The 20090-nt window shown below is 40.0% G+C and overlaps 1 protein-coding gene across 1 annotated transcript in view; it reads right to left on the reverse strand.

The window, feature by feature from the left end:
- The window catches only part of TRAPPC9 (trafficking protein particle complex 9), an 848931-nt gene that overhangs the window by 382404 nt on the left and 446437 nt on the right, over nucleotides 1-20090 (reverse strand). Inside the window, exon 20 of the mRNA XM_026646706.1 lies at nucleotides 8321-8474. Coding sequence (XP_026502491.1) covers nucleotides 8321-8474 — 154 coding nt within the window. The remainder of the gene's footprint in view (nucleotides 1-8320; nucleotides 8475-20090) is intronic.

Below are 20090 nucleotides of genomic sequence, written 5' to 3' on the forward strand. Positions count from 1 at the left end.
GTATATGTCATCTCAGGATGGGATGCAGACAAAGTTTCTTGACACCTTCAATGACTGCTTCTTGGGGAAGCTAGTCCTGGAAACCACAAGAGGAGAGGCAATTCTTGATTTAATTCTAAATGGAGCACAGGATCTGCTCCAAGATACATGAACCACTTGGTAATAGTACAGTAACTCCCCACTTAACATCATCTCACTTAACATTGTTTCGATCTTACGTCCCTGCTCCATTACAGAACATGCTCATTTAAAGTTGTGCAACACTCCGCTATAACGTCGTTTGGCTGCCTGCTTTGTCCACAGCTGGCAGCCCCCCCATCAGCTCCCCTATGCCTCCCGCCCGCCGGAGGACCCTGTAGATCAGCGCCTTCCCCTGCTTCTCCTGCCCATGGCAATCAGCTGGTTTGCGGAGTTCAGGGGGCAGGAGGGAGGAGCTAGGACTCGGTGCACAGGCTCTCCCTCCCTCCTGAACGCTGCAAACCAGCTGATTGCCGCAGGCAGGAGGCAGGGGAGGGAGGGGAGAGGATCGAGGACGCGGCGTGCGGAGTAAAGGGGGAGAAGAGGCGGGCTAAGGGTGGGGGTTTGGGGGAAAGGGTGGAGTAGGCAGGCCGAGGGTTGATCCCCCTGCCCCTGGTGCTTGCACAGTAGGGGAAGCTGCCGCTGCTGCCGCGCAATGTGCTTCTTCTAGCCTATGGCAGCTTCAGCCTCCTTGCCTGCCTCATTGTCTGCAGTGCCAGTGGGCTGTGCCTGTGTGGGGTAAGGCTGGGGCACCTCCCATTGCTTCCTACACAGCAATGATGTTCCCATTGCTTCATACTCAGCAATGATGACTGTAATATTAAATTGTTTCTTTAAAATTGTTTAAAATTTATACCTGTATTAAATTGCTTGTTTAAAATGTATATAATGCCTTTTGTCTGGCAAAAAAAATTTCTTTGGAACCTAACCCCCCGCAATTTACATCAATTCTACTGGAGAAATTGGATTCGCTTAACATCATTTCAGTTAAAGTCGCATTTTTCTGGAACATAACTACAACGTTAAGTGAGGAGTTACTGTAATCATAACTTAATCAAATTTAATATTCCTGTGGGGGTGGAAACACCAAAGCAGTCCACCATGATAACATTTAATTTCAGAAAGGGGAACTAAACAAAAATGAGGAAGTTAGTTAAACAGAAATTAAAAGGTACAGTGTCAAAAGTGAATGTGAAGAACAGCGAGCCAAAGACTCAAAAAAAAAAAATTGCTTCTTAAGTACACCAGAAACAGGAAGCCTGCTAAACAACCAGTGGGGCCACTAGATGATTGAGATGCTAAAGAAGCACTTAAGGACGATAAGGCCATTGCGGAGAAACTAAATGAATTCTTTGCATTGGTCTTCATGGCTAAGGACGTGTTTGAGATTCCCAAACCTGAGCCATTCTTTTTAGGTGACAAATCTGAGGAACTGTCCCAGATTGAGGCGTCATTAAAGGAGGTTTTTGGAATAAATTGATAAATTAAACAATAAGAAATCACTAGGACCACATGGCATTCACCCAGGAGTTCTGAAGGAACTCAAAAGTGAAATTGCAGTACTACTAATTGTGGTATGTAACCTATCATTTAAATCAGCTTCTATACGAGATAACTGGAAAATGTCTAATGTGATGCCAATATTTTAAAAAGGCTCCAGAGGTGATTCTGGCAATTACAGACTGGTAAGCTTAACTGGAGTACCAGGCAAATTGGTTGAAAGTATAGTAAATAACAGAATTAGCAGATACATAGATGAACACTATCTGTTGGGGAAGAGTAAAACATGGTTCTTGTAAAGGGAAATCATGCCTCAACAGTCTACTAGAATTATTTGAGGGGGTCAACAAGCATGTGGACTATGGTGGATTAGATAATTTAATATTTTCTCTCCTGTAGGACAAATTCTGCCCTCTGACGTTTGCAACTCTCACTGACTTTTTACTGAAGCCAATGTGATTTGCACACATCTCTAATGACAAAATGTAACCTTTTGGTTTTATGGTGTGTCACAACATCACAAAATATTAACCAATTATCGCTACAATATTGTTATTCTAGAAATATAATCTCTAAACAACCCAGATGGTGGCTTGTTTAAAAAAATTATATGAAGAACTAAATTCATCTTTTTAATTATGGCATATGCAATACACTCAAAACTACATTTTTTAAATGTAAAAATGTTTGATATAAGGCAACATTAAGAGCTTTACCTGTGCCATTAATGCCCATTATGATGGATCCTGTGTAATGTCTAGCTATAATGACTCCTTTTATTACCTGTCCTTTATTGCATATGCTCGTAGAAAAATACAACATTCATTTCTAGAAAACTGAACATTGCATAGAAGCTCCAGGTATTTTTTCCCTTTAGCTGTAGAGTAGGTTTGATTACTTCAAGAAAAATTGTTCATATATTGTTCCCTAATGTACAAATCTCTCTCATACACACATCCAAGTACATAAAGTATGGTTAATGGAATACCTCAGGAAATTAATCTGAATTTAGTCCACAGAGGAGTTAGGTAAGGTAAGATGAAAAAATCTCTTTCTGTATAGAGCCCACCAGCATGGAATCTGGGCTGTATCTAGTAATACCTCAGATACATTTTCTGAGATAGCCTCCCCGCTAGTTCTCTTATCTTGACCCCTCAGCTCCATGGACACCACACCCAAAAGGCAGAGTTCTCTGATATCCGTTCCAAAAAGACACATAATATTGTGGACTAACCAACAGGTTACAGCCTGACAGATCATGTCAACAACAGCAGACTCTTTTGGGCTATGAAGTGATGAAATAAATGGGCTCCCCACACACAAAAGTCCAGGATGTCCCTGTAATATACTGATTTATTTAATGCAGATGCACAACTATTTTGCTTTGACTGAACAGAAAGCCTCTCCCTTCCAATCCTTTTTTTGGGGGGAGGAGGGGCATCTTGAACAGTGCAAAACAGGGAGTCTGATTTAGAAAAATCCTGAGTCCAGCACAAATACATTTTTATTGGGTTGAACTACATCTAAGGAATGCCGTGGGGCGTAGGGGAAAAGGCAAGCTTTACGGTAGTGTTTCCCAAATTGCGGGGGTTCACCACTGGTGATGTGTGAAGGACTAGTAGAAGCGCTTGTTGGAAATTTTTTTACAACAATTTTTGAACTGAAACCTTTTTGTGGTAATTTATCAGTTTTGACAAAAGTTTTGTTAAGAAAGATTTCTTAGGTCCAGGATGGACTCTCTAGTCACTCCTCAGTCACACAGGGAGGGGTCACTGTACAGGGAGCTGCCCCTCCGCCCACCCAACCCCTATGTATCTGCAGCCCCCGCGCACACACACAGATCCCCGCCCCCCTACCAACCCTCATACCCCCGCACCTGGAACACTCCCACCAAGCTGCCAGCACCCAAGCCTCCACCCCACCAAGCCTTTACTTTGCATTCTTCTTCTGCATGGTAAAATTTCAAAGCTATATTAAGTCAATGTTCAGTTGTAAACTTTTGAAAGAAAAACCATATTGTTTTGTTCAGCATGACGAACATTCCAGAGTTATGAACAGCCTCCATTCTGGAGGTATTTGTAACTCTGAGGTTCTACTGTATATTGAGTGGAGCAAGCCTGCAGGTAGTGAAGGTGAAATCTGGCATGCAGAGTTACATACACATGGTCCAGGAGCTGAAGCAGGCATGCATGGTTGTCATTGTGTTGGACTTGTGGCTTTCAGAAATGAAGGCTACAGACTTATACCTCTCCTTTGGAAGATAAGCTATGGCTGTCCTGGTATTGCGGTCTGCTCCTATGAAAGTTATGTGCTGAATCAGTTATAATGATGACTTGTCCAAATTTAATTTCAGGCCTAGATGGGAGAAAAAGTCTGATGACTAGGATGATGTGTTGGACCTGGTCGCTTGATGGTGCATGAACTAGACTATTGTCTAGGTAAGGAAAAATTTGAACGCCCAGATCCTTGGGACTGATAAACTGAATGGAAGCACCATGTACTGGTACTGGTTGGTGCCCACCATAAACTGAAGATCTATCATGTGGCAAAGATTCATTGCCATGTGTAAGCATTAGTCTTGTAAATCGAGGTCAGCATACCAATCTCCAGGAAGGGATAACAGACGAGAGGATAACCATTTTGAACTTGATTTTCTTGATAAAATAGTTCAGCTTTTGTAGATCTAGAATGGGGCGGAGGCCACCAGATTTCTTTGGGACCAGAAGTACTGGGAATAGAAGCCTTTTCCTCTGTGCTGGTAAGGATTTTCTTCTGTAGCTTCTCATTCTAGAAGACAGCATAATTCTCATGAGAAGGATCCCTGAAAAGGGATGGGGAATGGGAAGGAGGTGCCTTGGATAACATATCCCTCTTTTACTGTGCTGAGTACCCACTTGGCCAATGTGATGTTTTCCAAAGCATAGTAAAACAGGGAAACGCATGATCCAAAGGAAGGAGATATAATCAAAGCGCCGTCATCGACTGAGAAGTCAAAACAAATGCTTCGAGGATGCAGTTGTCTGGTGAGAAGGGCCTGTCACAGCCAAAGATGGCTGGTGACATGGAGTGTTAACCTTCTCTTAGGAGCATACTGAGGGCTCTGATAGAAAGAGGGTGTGGAATAAGATTATGGGCTAAACAGTTTTCATAGCTGGAGCGTAAATTCCTAGTGAGTGAAGTGTTGCATGAGAGAGTCTTTCAGTGCGCACACAGCATCGACTGTTTTGGCAGAAAACAACTTAGACGCCTCAAAAGATCAATCTTCTATTGTACTCTGCAGCTTCTTTGGAATGCCAGAAACTTGCAGCCAGGATGAATGTTTCACAAAGACTGCAGTGGTGAGGCAGTGTCAGCAGCATCTATGTCTGCCTGAAGACATATACAAGCTGTAAATTGACCCTCAAGAATAAAAGATAGAAACTGGCCCCTATACTGCTCTGGCAACTTATCAGCAAACTTAGAAATGATAGAGAAATAATACAATTGTTTTTAGATAAAAGAGCCTGATAACTAGCAACCCTTATTTCAAATGTGGAAGTGCAAAAAGTCTTACAAATCATATAAATCTAAGCTATTAAATTCCTTATCCTTCAGAGTGGCTTTAGATTGGGATTGATGAGACCGTTTATTAGTGGCTGTGATCAGCAAAGAATCAGGAACTGGGTGGTTAAAGAAACCACCAAAGTCTTGATGAGGGACTTGGTATCAGTCAACTTTCTTAGCCTTACAAGGTATATAAGTGAGGGTCTGCCAGAGAGTCTTTGCTAGATCTAGTAAGTCTTCACTCATAGGAAGGGCAACCCTTCCTGGAGTAGGAGTGTGTAAAATATCCAGAAGGATGTGTGAACACTCTGTACAATCTCCGCATGGACCCCTAAAGAGGTAGCCACCCTCCTCATGAGATCCTGGAAAACTGAAGTCTTCTGTGGGTGGTGTTGACACCAGAATAACCACTTCATATGATGAAGAAATGTGGAGAGGAATGTCTAATGACTCCTCCAATAATTCTCTGTTCTCCATGGGGTCCAGCACAGCAAATTGAGGAATAGTAGCAGGATGCTGAGAAAATAACTCCTGCAATAAAGAAGGTGGAGACTTCCTCCTAGAAAGTGAATGAGACAGAGGTCGAGTGTCTCTGTGGTCAGCCCAAGACCAATAAGGCTATGGGGGGTATGGGCATACATGGAGTCATCCATGGGGCACCCCAAGCTGGAGTCTCCCTGTAGGGAACCCAATCCTGATCTTTACATCAAGTACTGGAAGACCTGTAGGGTTAGCTGGAAGATCTGGAAGGAGAAACGGGTTCTTCCCTTTCAGAGTCTGAAGAAGAAACAAACCTCTTCAGAATAGGGAGGAGCAGTTCTCAGTGGGGTCCTAGTGTGTGTTGTCGGTGCACGTGCACCACTGGTGCCAGTGTAACTACAGAGTGGGTCGACATGCTGGGTGTGTCAATGGAGTAAACAATGCACAGGGCTGCATCAAAGGAGAGTCAGGTGGGAAAGACAAAGAAGATCTTTTGCCAACAAGAAGACACGCAGAGTAGAAGTGTATTGGTGCTGAAGCACATGGAATCAGCTGAGGAGAGGAAGGAGGAGTTGGCAGAGGTGACGACACCAATCTTCATGGCCCCAACAGTGCCATCTCAGATGGGACAACTGAGTATTTAGATTTGTGAGGCTTCAAACCAATACCAGAGATTTACAGGAAGATTTTCTTGGAGGAGACCAATCCGTAAAGGAATGTTTGGAATGCTTTGAATCTGACTGAGAAGATGAAGTGTGATGTTTGTCACCCAACTTGTGCTTTGAGTAAAAATCTGCTGGAGGGATGGCTCCAGAGTCCAGTCTATAACAATCAGGGCCTGGTTCAGATGCAAGTCACATCACCTCTTTCATGAGGTGAATATTCAGACTACAGTCTCTCTGTTTTTTTAGTTCTGGTGGGGAAGGAGGTGCAAATGGGGCATTAGTCCCTCACATGTCCCTCACCTAGACAGGTCAAACAACTGTCACTCAGAAAATTATTTGATATATTTTTTGCAATTAAATAAAGAATGCAATATGTACATTAATATTGCTGCTCAATAACAGGGAGAAAAAGTCTGAGGGCACTAGGATTATTACAGCATGTCACCCAATTCCAGTGTAAGACTCTCATCCATCTTATCAGGAAGTGTTTAAATATTTTAATAACTGTCAGAAGGTTGAATCTATTAGCAATATGATAGGGGAGATTTGGCTAAACAGAAATTTTTCATAGCAAGGATTGTTTTTGAAATGTTGTCTAATGAGCAAGACATGGAACTTTGCATAAAGACTCTTGGTATCTATTTCTGGTTATGTCTCTGACTTCTTATGGCAAGTCATTTTCAATTTATTGTGGTTCAGTTTACTCATCATCATTAGAGATATATAATATTACAAACCCATGTGACAACATTTCTGTGCATTTTCAATAATTAGTGATGACAAAGCATCTGAAATCTCTGGATGAAAGGCACTATATATGTGCAATGTATTATTATTATAATCATATTATTATTAGGGAACCTTAAGGGGCCAAAGCACCATAACAAAATAAGTCTATAATGAAACAGACCACTCCAAAAAGGATTGGGGAGGGAGAGATATGCATTAAAGTCAAGTGCAAAATATTTAACTTAGGAAGGAAAAATCAAATGCACAACTGCAAAATGGGAAAAACTGGTTAGGTGGTAATATTGCTGAAAAGGCTCTGAAGGTTATAGTGGAAGACAAATTGAATAAGGGTTAACAATGTAAGGTAGATGTGAAAAGGCTACTATTCTGGTGCGTATTAATAAGAGTGTTGTATGGGAGGGAATTGTCCCACTCTATACAGAACTGGTGAGGCCTCAGCTGGAGTAGTGTCCAGTTCTAGGCACCACGTTTTTGGAAAGATGTGGAAAAATTGGGAGATGGTCCAGAGGAGAGCCACAAAAATGAGAAAAGGTTTGGAAAACCTGACTAATGAGGAAAGGTTAGAAAAACCGGGCAAGTTTAATCTTGAGAAAAGATGACTGAGGGGGAGTACTTGAAATCAGTCTTCAAATATGTTAAGGTTTGTTATAAAGAGAACAGTGAATAATTGTTCTCCATGTCTACTGAAGGTAGGACAAGAAGTAATGGGCCTAATCTGCAGTAGGGAGATTTAGGTTAGATTTTAGGGAAAAAATTTGAACTATACCAGTAATTAAGTTCTGGAAAAAGCTTCCAAGGGAGCAATCCCCATCATTAGAGGATCGTAAAAGCAAGTTGGATGAATACCTATCAGGGAGGTCTAGATGTACTTGGTCCTGCCTGAGTGCATGGGGCTGGATTTGAGGACTTCTCAAGGTCCTTTCCAGCCCTACATTTCTATTGTTCTAAGCATAACTTTAAAAAATATTCTCGGCATTTTAAGGCTAAATCATGATTTCATTACCACTTCGCAGACTTTGCTTTTGGAGAGAACGAATATAATTTTATATAACACCAACCTTCACTGCTCTTCTGCATTTCCCCAAAATTGGGGAAATAGACAGGATTTGCAGCATACCCATATGACTCAGATTAAGACAACCATTATATTAAGACCTGAACATCGTGAAAGATCTAAATAAAATATAGTGCAATTAATTAAGAAGTCTATAATTATGTTAAGTTCTAATTGTTTTCCCTTTCAGTAACCTTATTAAATGGTGATATATATTATAAAATAAAATGTGTCAGAAGGCTGATTATATTATATATATATATATATATATATATATAAAAATAAAAATCAAGCATTTATTAAAGGATATAATTTTCCAGCAAACATCTAACTTGCTGTTGATCTCCAGACCTTTTGCCTGCTGTCTCTCTTCTTCCAGTTGCTTTGGGTTTGCAAACTGTATCCTTTCACCAGGGGAATCTGGGAAACTCTCGAAGTTAAACTTGTCAACCTGGATAGCCATACTGAGGTGGGGAAAAAAAAGAAAGAAAAGAAAAGAATTGTTAATACACCAATTTTGTGGGAATGTCTCCTGCAGATCATTTCACAGACTTTTACCAAATCAAAGAAAAAGGTATTATATATTGCTTCAGTAACAGTAATCTGGATCACAGTGATGCATTAATACTATGATTCATGGTACAGAACATTGAAAGCAAGTTATGATCAAAGATCCATATTGGTAAATTGAGAAAACACTGGGGATCCCTTCATCCCTGAAACCTGTTCATTTCACTGGGGCTCCTCAAAACTCAACAAACCTGCCACCAGAAAACCTACCAGCAGGACTTACTTTTCCAAAGCGATGAAGATACATAGGATGCAATAACAACATTTGGACAAATGGTTACATCCCTAAAACTTGGTTCAGCAGAGATAATACTTTCTTCATTTCAGTTTTTCAACTTATTTTAGTTCAGTTCAATGACTTAATTCAAAGATAAGAAACCAACTGGGAGTTGAAAAGCTAGGAAAGCTTGTTTTCCTCTTTCAGTCTCTGAATCAAAAGTGAGAGAGGATGAGATCTACTAATTTTAGAATCTTGAAAGACATGGCAACCACAAAATCAGTTCAATTCACTAACTACAGATAATACTTGCTTGTTTAATAAATCAGTTAGCTTTAAATTAAACATACGTTGTGATAAATGTTTTCTTTTAGGTATTCAACATATTAAGGTAGTATTATTTAATAAAAAAAATAAAATGCTGTTTTGTGCCTTTTTGCTGAATTTCCATCCAAATAGAGTTTGACATATCATCAGTAAAAAAAAATTTTTTTTAGTAAATAAGAAATGTGTTGTTCTTCATTTTCTAACATACTAAAAATGAAAAAATTAAGAATGTGAATAAATGGAAGTTAAGCTATATAACTGCTTAAATAAATGTATAGATATAGTGTATCCCCCTGGTTAGCAAAAGGAAGCACCAAATTTAATGTAAAGGCTATATTTAGTAGCAAATCTACATGCTTTAATGGTTATCAACCATGAGAATCAATCTTTCTTTAGGAAAATAACTAAAATGTGCAAATGCAAAAAAAGAAGTTAAAAATAATTATTTAAATCAAGGTTTCTTGTTGCTTATTTAAATTATGATTAAAATCGGTGATTTACATCACTTTGATTTAAATAAATCCACGCTGCTTAAAATATGAGTACGCTAGTAAGAAAACACTATAAATTACATTTTAGCAACTCAACCCCATACAGCATCAAAGTAAATGTAAAAGAAAACCAAAAAAAGAAAAAAAAATTGTAGGAATATCAAAATGTGTCCCTGAAATTAATTTTAACTTTTGTTTCCTTCAAAAATTATACTTATGAAACTCATAACTTAAAACAGGGGTGGGGAACCTACAGCCGCTGCTTCATTTCATCTGGCCCATGGCAAGTCCTGCGGGGCTGGAGTCACAAGCGCTGGCTCGCCCCACTGCGGGAGGAAGCTAGGGTTGCCAGGCCGTTAAAAGTCCAATAGGCTCTGTGCAGCTCCCGGAAGCAACCAGCATGTCCCTGCAGCCCCTAGGAGCAGGGGCAATCAGGGAAGCTCCACACGCTGCCCCTGCCCCCAGCGCCGGCTCTGCAGCTCCCATTGGCCGGGAACCATGGCCATTGGGCACTATGGGGTGGCACCTGTGGGCGCAGGCAGCACACAGTGCGCAGAGACCCCTGGCCCCTCCGCCTAGGGCCGGACATGGCGGCCACTTCTCGGACCAGTGCAGAGCAGCAGGCAGGGAGCCTTCCTTAGCCCCGCTGTGCCACAGATTGGGAACCGCCTGAGCTAAGTGCTGCCCGGCCAGAGCCCGCACCCAGAACCCACTGCCCTAGGTCAGAACCCCCTCCTGTACCCTAACTCCCTCCCAGAGCCCACACCCCCACCCCAACCCCCTGCTCCAGTTCAGAACCCCCTTCCGCACCCAAACCCTGAGCCTCCTCCCATAGCCTGCACCCTAACCCTCTACTCCAGCCCTGATCCCCCTCCTGCACCTTAACTCTCTCCCAGACCCCACATCCCCACCTGCACACCTAACACCTGCCCCAGGTCAGAACCCCCTCCCGCATCCTAGCTCCCTGCATCCCCACCCACACCCCAACCCCCGTGCTCCAGCCCTGAGCCCTCTCCTGCACCAAAACTCCCTCCCAGAGCCCACACCCCAAACCTCCTCACGCACCTCAATCCCCTGTCCTAGCCCTGAGCTTGCTCCCGCATTCCAAATCTCTTGACCCCAGCCCAGAGCCCCCTCCTGCATCCCAAACCCCTGGCCCAGCCCCAAACCAGAGCCCGCACTCCCAGCCGGAGTCCGCACCCCAACTGCTTGCCCCAGCCCAGAGCCCCCTCCTGCACCTTGAACCCCTCATTTCTGGCCCCATTCCAGAGCCATGGGGAAGCCCTGAGCCTCCGCCCCCATACCTCGCACGGGGCTGCGTGTGGCCCACAACTGATTTTTTCTGTGGGTCAGTGGCCTCGATAGAAAAAAGGTTCTTAAAAAATTATGAAATTACCACTAAACACTGACATGCCCCTGCATATAAATGTACAAACGAAGACCCCAGCACCCCAACAAGTCACTTTACAACATGAATAAGAGACTTCAGAGTGTGGACATGCTGTTTAATAGAACTATGCCAAAAGTAGCTTAACACACACACACAAACTTCCTAACATAAACCTACACATTTTGTAAATGCAAAACCTACATTTACTCATGCACATGAGATAACTGCAAAAGAACCCAATTTCCACGCAGCCGTGTAGATTTTGTACATTAAAACATTTATAAGCAAAACTCATGAAGTCTATAGCTTCAGCATCTCTCAGTGCATCTCAGGCACTACTAGACAGTATTTGCAACATCTTATGGTAATAATAATACAAACAAATAATTAGTAAAATAATTACTTTATCAAGCATATGGTGAGGCATGAAAACAAATTAAAATATTATGGTATAGTGTGTGCTAAACAATCAGATATTAAACTATAAACAACAATTATATAAAAAACAAGAATTTACACCTTTCTGAATGTAGCGTGAAATGGGTTTTCCTGGATCCAATAGAATGTGTTTCCTGTCAAAGTATCATGAATAAGAAGCACTTTCTGAAATGGGCTACTATGGAAAAATTAATTAGTAAAGAATTAAAATACACTACTTTGGACAACAACAAAAAATGAATGACTGCTGATGACTTTGCTCCTAGGCAAGACAGAATGAAAGAGATAGCATAATTCCTGTGGCAATACAACTCGCCCAAGAGCAGGAGTGTCAAGTACATTTCCTAAGGTTGGAGGGAACTACATTAGTTTCTGTTCTGTACCTCAGCAAATTTCAAATGTGGAAATATTTTTCATGGATGTATTAAGACAAGCAAATGTAGAATAATGGAAGTAACTGAAGTTAACAACTTACAGATTTTTGTTGGAGAGGGAGGTGAATTTGTGATGTTTGCTTAATTTTTTAATTGAAAAATCCTACAAAATAGAAAATGTTTTCTATAATAAAGATTTATTTCAGCGAATTCAATCTTATTTCTAGCCGTTGGTAAATGTAGGACAAAGCTTTGGGGCATCTCAAAGTACAGGAAGTAACTTACAGTCATAAAAGTTTGAGATGGAAAGAGGGACCCAGAAAACAGCATCAAGCTAGAAACTAAATGAAGGCTAATTTACAGGAGAAATTGTTAATGCTCCATGATTCTCCTCCATAGTCAAAGAGTATAGGTGGGGCAGGGAGCCAATGGTGGCACAGTTATTGATCCTGCAGGCTTCCACTGAATAGGAGTGTCACCACTGTAGGTCTTGCTGGAGCCCTAGGCATAACGGACAGTATGAACCAAAAATCTATGAACCAGAGTAGACCTGGCCTTGGCAGAACAGCAATACACTAGGTATGAGTCAACCAACTATTAGTCAACATTCCTGACCTGAGAGGATGGTACAAGAACACCCAGAGTTCTCAAGTAGCTATGCAAACAAATTCTGAAGAGATGGTGATGGAACACATCAACCCCTCATAGAATAAGGATGGGATAAACAGGCTAATAGATGAGCATATTTTGTTTGAACTAGCAGGTATAACGTGTTAATTAACAACATCTGGAGTGTAATACCTAACTTGTTTGTATCAATGTATAAAAGTAGAAGGCATAAGAGAGGCATCTTTGTACTGGTCTAGGGGACAGCATACTGCTATGCTGATTGAACTGGTACCTTGTTGCAGGCATACAAGTACTAGTGTACCTGTAACTCCTATGGGGCACTAGCGCTGTCCTTTGTAAACAATACACCTGTCCAAGCACCTTCATCACTGAACCAAGCCTGTGGTCTCTTTTTAGAACAACACTGAGGTCTGCTGAATTAGCCAGCTGTACTCTGTGCTAGTGCAGCTAACAACGGAGCCCCAAGAATAGCAGCACTAGCAGCATTAACAACTTTGCAACACTTGTAACACTCCACAGCCACAAAGACCATCAAAACTTTTTTAAAAACTGAGAAATTTCTATAGTAAATCAATGTTTTATTTAGCCTTATCACACCTTTAATGAAATTCAATTTCTAAGAAAATTCCTTCCCCTTCAACTGGGAGGCAGAAATAACTTGCCTAAAAGCTGAGGTAATCAAATCAATTTGGAGGAAATAAACACAAATATCCTCTTGCATTAAGACAGTAAAAAGAGCCCAAAACATTCTTCAAATGCTTTGATGACTTCAAGATTAGACATATACAAAACTATCAGCTCATGAACATGTAAAATGCATATGTTGTGGAAATATATTCATGCTAAAGAGTATAATTTGGCCTAATCCTGTTGAGAACGGCTGTACTAAACTTCCAGACATGATTCAGAGAAGCTCAATAGACACACACAAAAACTTTTTGGGGGGCAAACCAACTCAATTATAGTCTAAATGACAAAACATTAAGATATTATCATTTAATTTAATGTCAAGGTACCCAAAATATTTATGATAAAGAGACAAGGAAAGATTTGAGTTATTTGTGGGCATGTGCTTTGCAATGAAATGATTATCAATGATAAATTGCTGTTAAAGATAACATTTGCTCAATATGTGATGGCCCTCAGGGAATTCATCTGCTGCGCCTTCCACAAAACATAAAATGGTAATGTTAAACTGACAAATCACATCAAATTTATGAGACCCTCCCTGAGCTCCATTCATTAGTCTTCTACTTTTTATTTAAGTATCCTATTATTTCATTGTCTTTCTTGTCAGTATCAGGCATTCATTCCTTGTAAGACTGTAGAACTTGTATATAATAGTTAAAGAGAGTGAGTGGGAAAGAGCACAGATCTCCCATGTCTAATAAAAGCAGAGGAAGATCTTCCCTTTCTCTACCTGGTTGAGTAAGTAGTGAGCCGTGTGACAAAGTTCCTCCTCTATCTTGGTGGGTCCTGAGCTTATTGGCGGATTTTCTTGCCTCAGAGATTCACCATGTGGGTTGGGGAACAGCCCAGAGACCTACCCACAGTCCAGGTCAATAGGGAGGTTTGGGGGGAACCCGGGCCCGCCCTCTACTCCGGGTTCCAGCCCAGGGCCCTGTGGACTGCAGCTGTCTATAGTGCCTCCTGGTACAGCTGCATGACAGCTACAACTCCCTGGGCTACTTCAAACACCTTCCTTATTCTCACCACAGGACCTTCCTCCTGGTGTCTGATAACGCTTGTGCTCCTCAGTCCTCCAGCAGCACACCCTCTCACTCTCAGCTACTTGCACCTCTTGCTCCCAGCTCGTCACGCTCCCACCACAAACTGAAGTGAGCTCCTTTTTAAAACCCAGGTGCCCTGATTAGCCTGCCTTAATTGATTCTAGAAGCTTCTTCTTAATTGGCTGCAGGTGTCCTAATTAGCCTGCCTGCCTTAACTGGTTCTAGCAGGTGCCTGATTACTCTAGTGCAGCCCCTGCTCTGGTCACTCAGGGAACAGAAAACTACTCATCCAGTGACCAGTATATTTGCCCTCTACCAGACTCCTGTACCCCACTGGTCTGGGTCTGTCACACCCCAGACTGCTAATCCTCCTCCTTGGTTTTTATGGTGAAAGCTCCCAGTCCTGTTTCAATCAATTTTAACCAATCCTTGCACCTATGCTTAGGTGTATGATATATACTGCACTGACAATATCACATCACATTGAGGGAGACAGGTAGCACAATATAGTAGCATCCTGAGAATAAGCGTTATAAACTGTGAGGATGAGGTAAAGCATCATATAGTGTAATCTGCAGAACAATACAACAGGTACAGTACTATACTGAGTGTACCTGGGGGTGCAGGAAGTGGAAAGAATCAGAATGTTAGAAAGCCATGACAAAGGAAAGAATCTTTCAAATATTCTTACATTACATAACCTTTCAGTGCTCCTATTACTAAAAAAATTCATATCAAGTTCTGTCAGTTTCCTGGTATTGTATCATTAAAACTCCTTTACCATTTACTCTCAATGTTTACTGAAATGGAAGGCTTTAATCTACTAAAATCAAATATATAAAAAGGAAATGCCTCGAACACCACATCTACCATACATCATGAAGAAAATCTATAGATACACACACACAGAGGCTGTACTTCCACTGCAACATGCCTTGACCCATCGATTTTTAAATGCTGTATGTCACCTTCTGTGTACCATTGCCTTAACAAATGTGTTTTGAATTTTATAGATAAAAAGTGTGCATTGTGTTATGCTTATTATTTTAAGAACTTAAAGATGTTCTAGTTTTGAAGTGATTTTGTAAAAATGCACTAATTGATAGCCTCCAAATAAAAAGCAGGAGATATAGGAGGGGAATGCATTGCACTTAGTTTCAACTTGATCCTTGCACTGTGAAATAAACAATGAAACAGAGAGACAAGGTAGGTGAGATAGTTTATTTTACTTGACCAACTTCTGGTGAGAGAAACAAACTTTTGAGCTTACACAGAGCTCTTCTTCAGGTCTGGGAAACATACTCAGGATGTCACAGCTAAATACAACATGGAACAGATTATTTAGCATAAGTAGTTAATGCATATTTCAAGGGACCATTCAAGGTGAAGTGTCCCATTAACAACCCCCCACTCATCAGGGTTGGAGGGGGAAGAAGGGATGCGGGGGAAGAAAGGAAAGAAGCTGGAGAGGGAGTTGTTAGTGGATTATAGATTGTTGGAATAAGCAATACATCCATTGCCTCTATTCAGTCCATGATTTTAGTGTCTAGCAAAAGCTTAAAATCATAATTTTGTTAGAAACTAAAAAACATGGATTGATCAGAGACACTGGATGTATGGTTTATTACAACAATCTACAACCCACTAACAACCTTCCCCACCCCCAGCTGCTTTTCCTCTCCATTCATTCCTTTCTCTGCTCTGACTGGAGGGGTGCTAACAAGTCACTTCACCTAGAATGGTCCCTTGAAACATGTGTCAACTAGTTATGCTAACCAATTTGTTCCATCTTGTATTTAGCTGTGACACCAGGAGTACATTTCCCAGACCTGAAGAAGAGCTGTGTAAGCTCGAAAGCTTGTCTCTCTCAACAACAGAAGTTGGTCCAATAAAAGTTATTACCTCACCCACCTTGTGTCTCTAATATCCTGGGACCGACACGGCTATAACACTATACAATGAAACTAAGACACATGCTACCGTATCTAGGTTCTTCTCTAATTCTAGATTCAGAATCCTTACTTAGTTTATAATTTCTATCTGCTGTCAGAGTCACTGCACTGCTGTCCCTCTTTGTTTTCAAAATCTGTTATTTTGTAAGGTGTACTAGTACCCAAGTAGAAACAAAAAGAGAAAAAAAATGGGTGTACAGCAGTTATTCATTTTTTGTAAAAAGCTATTGCATCAAAGGCCCGGATTGCAAGGTTATCCTTAGGCAAAGTTTTATAACAGTTAAAACAAATATTAACATTATATTTCAAAATATACAAAGTAAATATCCTTAAGTCAAACTCTTAACAAGTTCACAAGCAGCATTTTGTTTACTTTGCCAATCTTTACATTTCAACTTTCATCAATGGAAATATTTTTTCATTGGTTTGTGTGTGTGTGTATGGCAATATTGACGTTTACCAACATTTAACAATAAAAATTTAATCCTTCCAAACCTAGTTATGCTATACAGGAAATCACAGCCTTAACAGTAACAACAGTTCAGGGGAAAACTGAAATCTGAAGTCAACAAGACCCCCAAATCCCAGGATTTTAAATAATGTATACTTGCTTTGAAAAAAGGAACTAGAATTTCATTTTAACCTACTTTACCTTGAATATAGCAATTCAACTTTTTGAGAGGAGAGGGTTTTAATAACTCATGAGATATCTGCATAAAAATACTGCATTATGTAAAACAATATCCATCGCCAACACTGCACATGGGAAACAGATTTTTTCCCCTTTTTAGTTCTCTAAGGATAACCTTGCTGGTGAGGGAGAGAAGAATGAGTTGACAATAGTTTTCATGAATAATGAAACATTCATGTTTTGAAGCTACTGGTTTTAGTCATGAAATAAGTCCACATTATTGTGACAGTTGCTCAGATGATAAAGTACTGTAGTATTACAGGAATGCAAATTAGTCAAATATAAATTAAATTAATGAATAGGAAATGAAAGTCATCTCATGTGCAACACGGATACGTCTGCATGGTGCTGTGCCATGGCACTTGTCAGGGTTACTTAAGGAAAATATAACAAACCTTCCAAAACTGTAGAGCGTAGTTAAACATCAGTAAACCAACTCTCACAAAAGTGATGATACAGCATTGTTAAAGACACATGACATTTCACTTTCCTATATATATGCATTGCCACTTTATTGATATATTACTGTCTGCCACAAGAACCAAAAGCACAGTACAGGCAGATTTTTACTGAAAAAAGAAATATTTGAAGTAAAATGAAAATATTAGTATTGTAAGACCCAGTGTGCAGTATACATTCCTATGATATCTGTCATTTTCCATAAAAATAGTGAAAATAGAGTCAGTAGAAATTAGAAACTACTCTTCTAACTGGCACAGAAATTTTGCAATGGCTGAAAACAAAGGCAATTAAAAAAATGCCTTACAGAGAAGATGACATCCAAATACCTTCTAATTAATTTTACATTTTATATAAAACTCTTTATATAATAAAATGTGGCAAATACAGATAGAATTTAACACAAGTTCAACAGCTTATAAAATCAACATAAATGACAATGTTGTTTGAACATAAATTTAAAAGATATATTAAATGGCTCCCAGAAATTGGCCCCCCTTATATTTAATCATTGATATTTACTAAGACTAGTATTCTAAATTTATGTACATCATGTTGATTTCTATTTTAATTATTAAAAAAATCCATACTTCATATTTTATATGAAAGTGCAACGGTAAAACTAAATAACTCAGCCAGCCCACAGGAATGATCTCCCTTCTAGCCCACAACCGATTTCATGAAGAAAAAAGGACTGCATTAACATCTGAACTATGCAGAGGGAAAGATAATTTTTCCATTCATCTTTGAAAGGTCAATTAAATTCACAAACTGCACTTATAGCTTAAGTATTTTATTTAAAATAATTGACATGAAAGATAAGTTAGCCCATAATGCTGAAGTCTCAAATTCAATGGCATCTACATATCTGATCCAAATAATTTCAGATAATAAAAATTCAAGCTAAGAAAGTTCCACTGTATATAATGTAATTTCTAAAAATGCTGCCACATTAAGAGTGTGTTAGCTATTTAAATGCTCAGCTTGAAGCAGATTAAATTATGGATACTGCAAAGGTTCCTCAACCCAGACACAGAAGCCCTAAATAGCAAATGAGGAGGGATAACAAATTCACTCCAACCTCTACCTTTTTCACTTGACCATTTAAATGGCTTATGTTTTCATAACAAAAGCCACACTGGAAAAGTGTTAGCTATTTATGGAAATACAGATTTTGCTATTTAATTTACGTATTAGGACACCACTACTCCACAAACATTCTCCAGTGTGGGGAATGAGACGCTAATAATCAAAGCTCATTCACTTAATTAGGAAATTTGGAAAAGCGTTAGCATAATATTAAGTGAAGATGCATACATATATAGATGAATATCTGATCTCTACAATGTCAAAGCCGTATTTGGATTATTGACAGATCAGGATTTATTTTGCTAGAACCTAGACAATTATCTTACCCATTCTCTATATGTAGGACCTCAAACTCTCTTATTGCAATGCTAGCCAGTTGATGAACATTTTCAGAAACTGCACCATATAATTTCCAATTTTTTAACTTATCTTTTTATGCTTCTGAATTGTTCTCTGTCACATGACGCAGGATATATGTACAAAACAAAAAGGTTACTTATCATACAGCAGTTGATGGTCTTTGAGATATGTTGTCTATATGTATTGCACTCCTGGCATGAGTGTGCCCCCAGTGCCAGAGATCGGAATGTTTTGATCAGCAGTGCCCACTGGTCCACACTTGTAGCCTACCTGTCCTTGTGCCCCTTCCTCCTGAGGGCATAAAAGAGTGGAGTGGGGCCAAATGAATATCAGCTCCTTCATTAAATAAACATCCAATGAGTATAGAGTTCAATATGGTATGATAGGAAGGCAGGTTGTGGAATACATATAAACAACACATCTTGAAGAACATCAGATATTGCAAGGTAAGTAACCTCTTTTTCTTCTTCGAGTAATTATCTATGTGTATTACACTCCCGATGAATCCCAAGCAGTGACCTCAATGGAGGTGGGATATTGGAGTCCCAAGAAAATAATGATTAAATAACTACTTTGCCAAAGCTAGCATCTGCTTTGGCAGCCTCCCCTATGGCATAATGCTCTGTAAAAGTATGAATTGAGCGCCAAATGGCTGCTATATGTATTTCAGGAATTAGAACATTTCTAAAAGAAGTTGCCCAAGCAGCATGAGCTCTAGTAGTGTCAGCCTTGATCTGAACAGGAAGATCTCGTTTAGCAACCAGATAATATCTGATACAATCAGAGATCGATTTAGCTATTCTTTAGGAAGAAATAGTCTTCCCATTTACCCTCTCAGTATTTTAGCCTATAAGTAGACTAGATGAGATTCTAATAGTTTAGCTCTATGTTAATTAAAGGAAAAGGATCTTAATACATCTAAGGGGTGTGATTTCTTTTACATGCTACGAGCATGAGATTTTTAAATGAACATAGGTAAATTAACAGTCTATTATGAAAATCTGAAAGAACTTTTGGAATAAACTAGGTTGAGTCCTAAGAGATTTTATCTCTATGAAAATCAGTGTCTCGTGGGCCTGCTGTTAAGGGTTGATGCTCTCCCACTCTCTGCACTAATGCAATGGTCACTAGAAATGAGGTTCTCATGGAAGGATGTTGACGTGAACCTGTTGCTAATGGTTCACAGGATGGAACCATGTGACTCACTAATACTACATACAAATACCACGAGGGATGAGGTTCTCTAAGGTTATATCTACACTATACAGGAGTGTGATCTCCATGCTCGTGAACGCATACTTGTGCTAGCTCTCATCGAGCTAGCATTGGTATAAATAGCAATGTAGCCACAGCAACATGGGT

The sequence above is a fragment of the Terrapene carolina genome, unplaced genomic scaffold (genome assembly GCF_002925995.2).
Source record: "Terrapene carolina triunguis isolate 2854851 unplaced genomic scaffold, T_m_triunguis-2.0 Scaffold58, whole genome shotgun sequence".
In the NCBI taxonomy this organism is placed as follows: domain Eukaryota; kingdom Metazoa; phylum Chordata; order Testudines; family Emydidae; genus Terrapene; species Terrapene triunguis.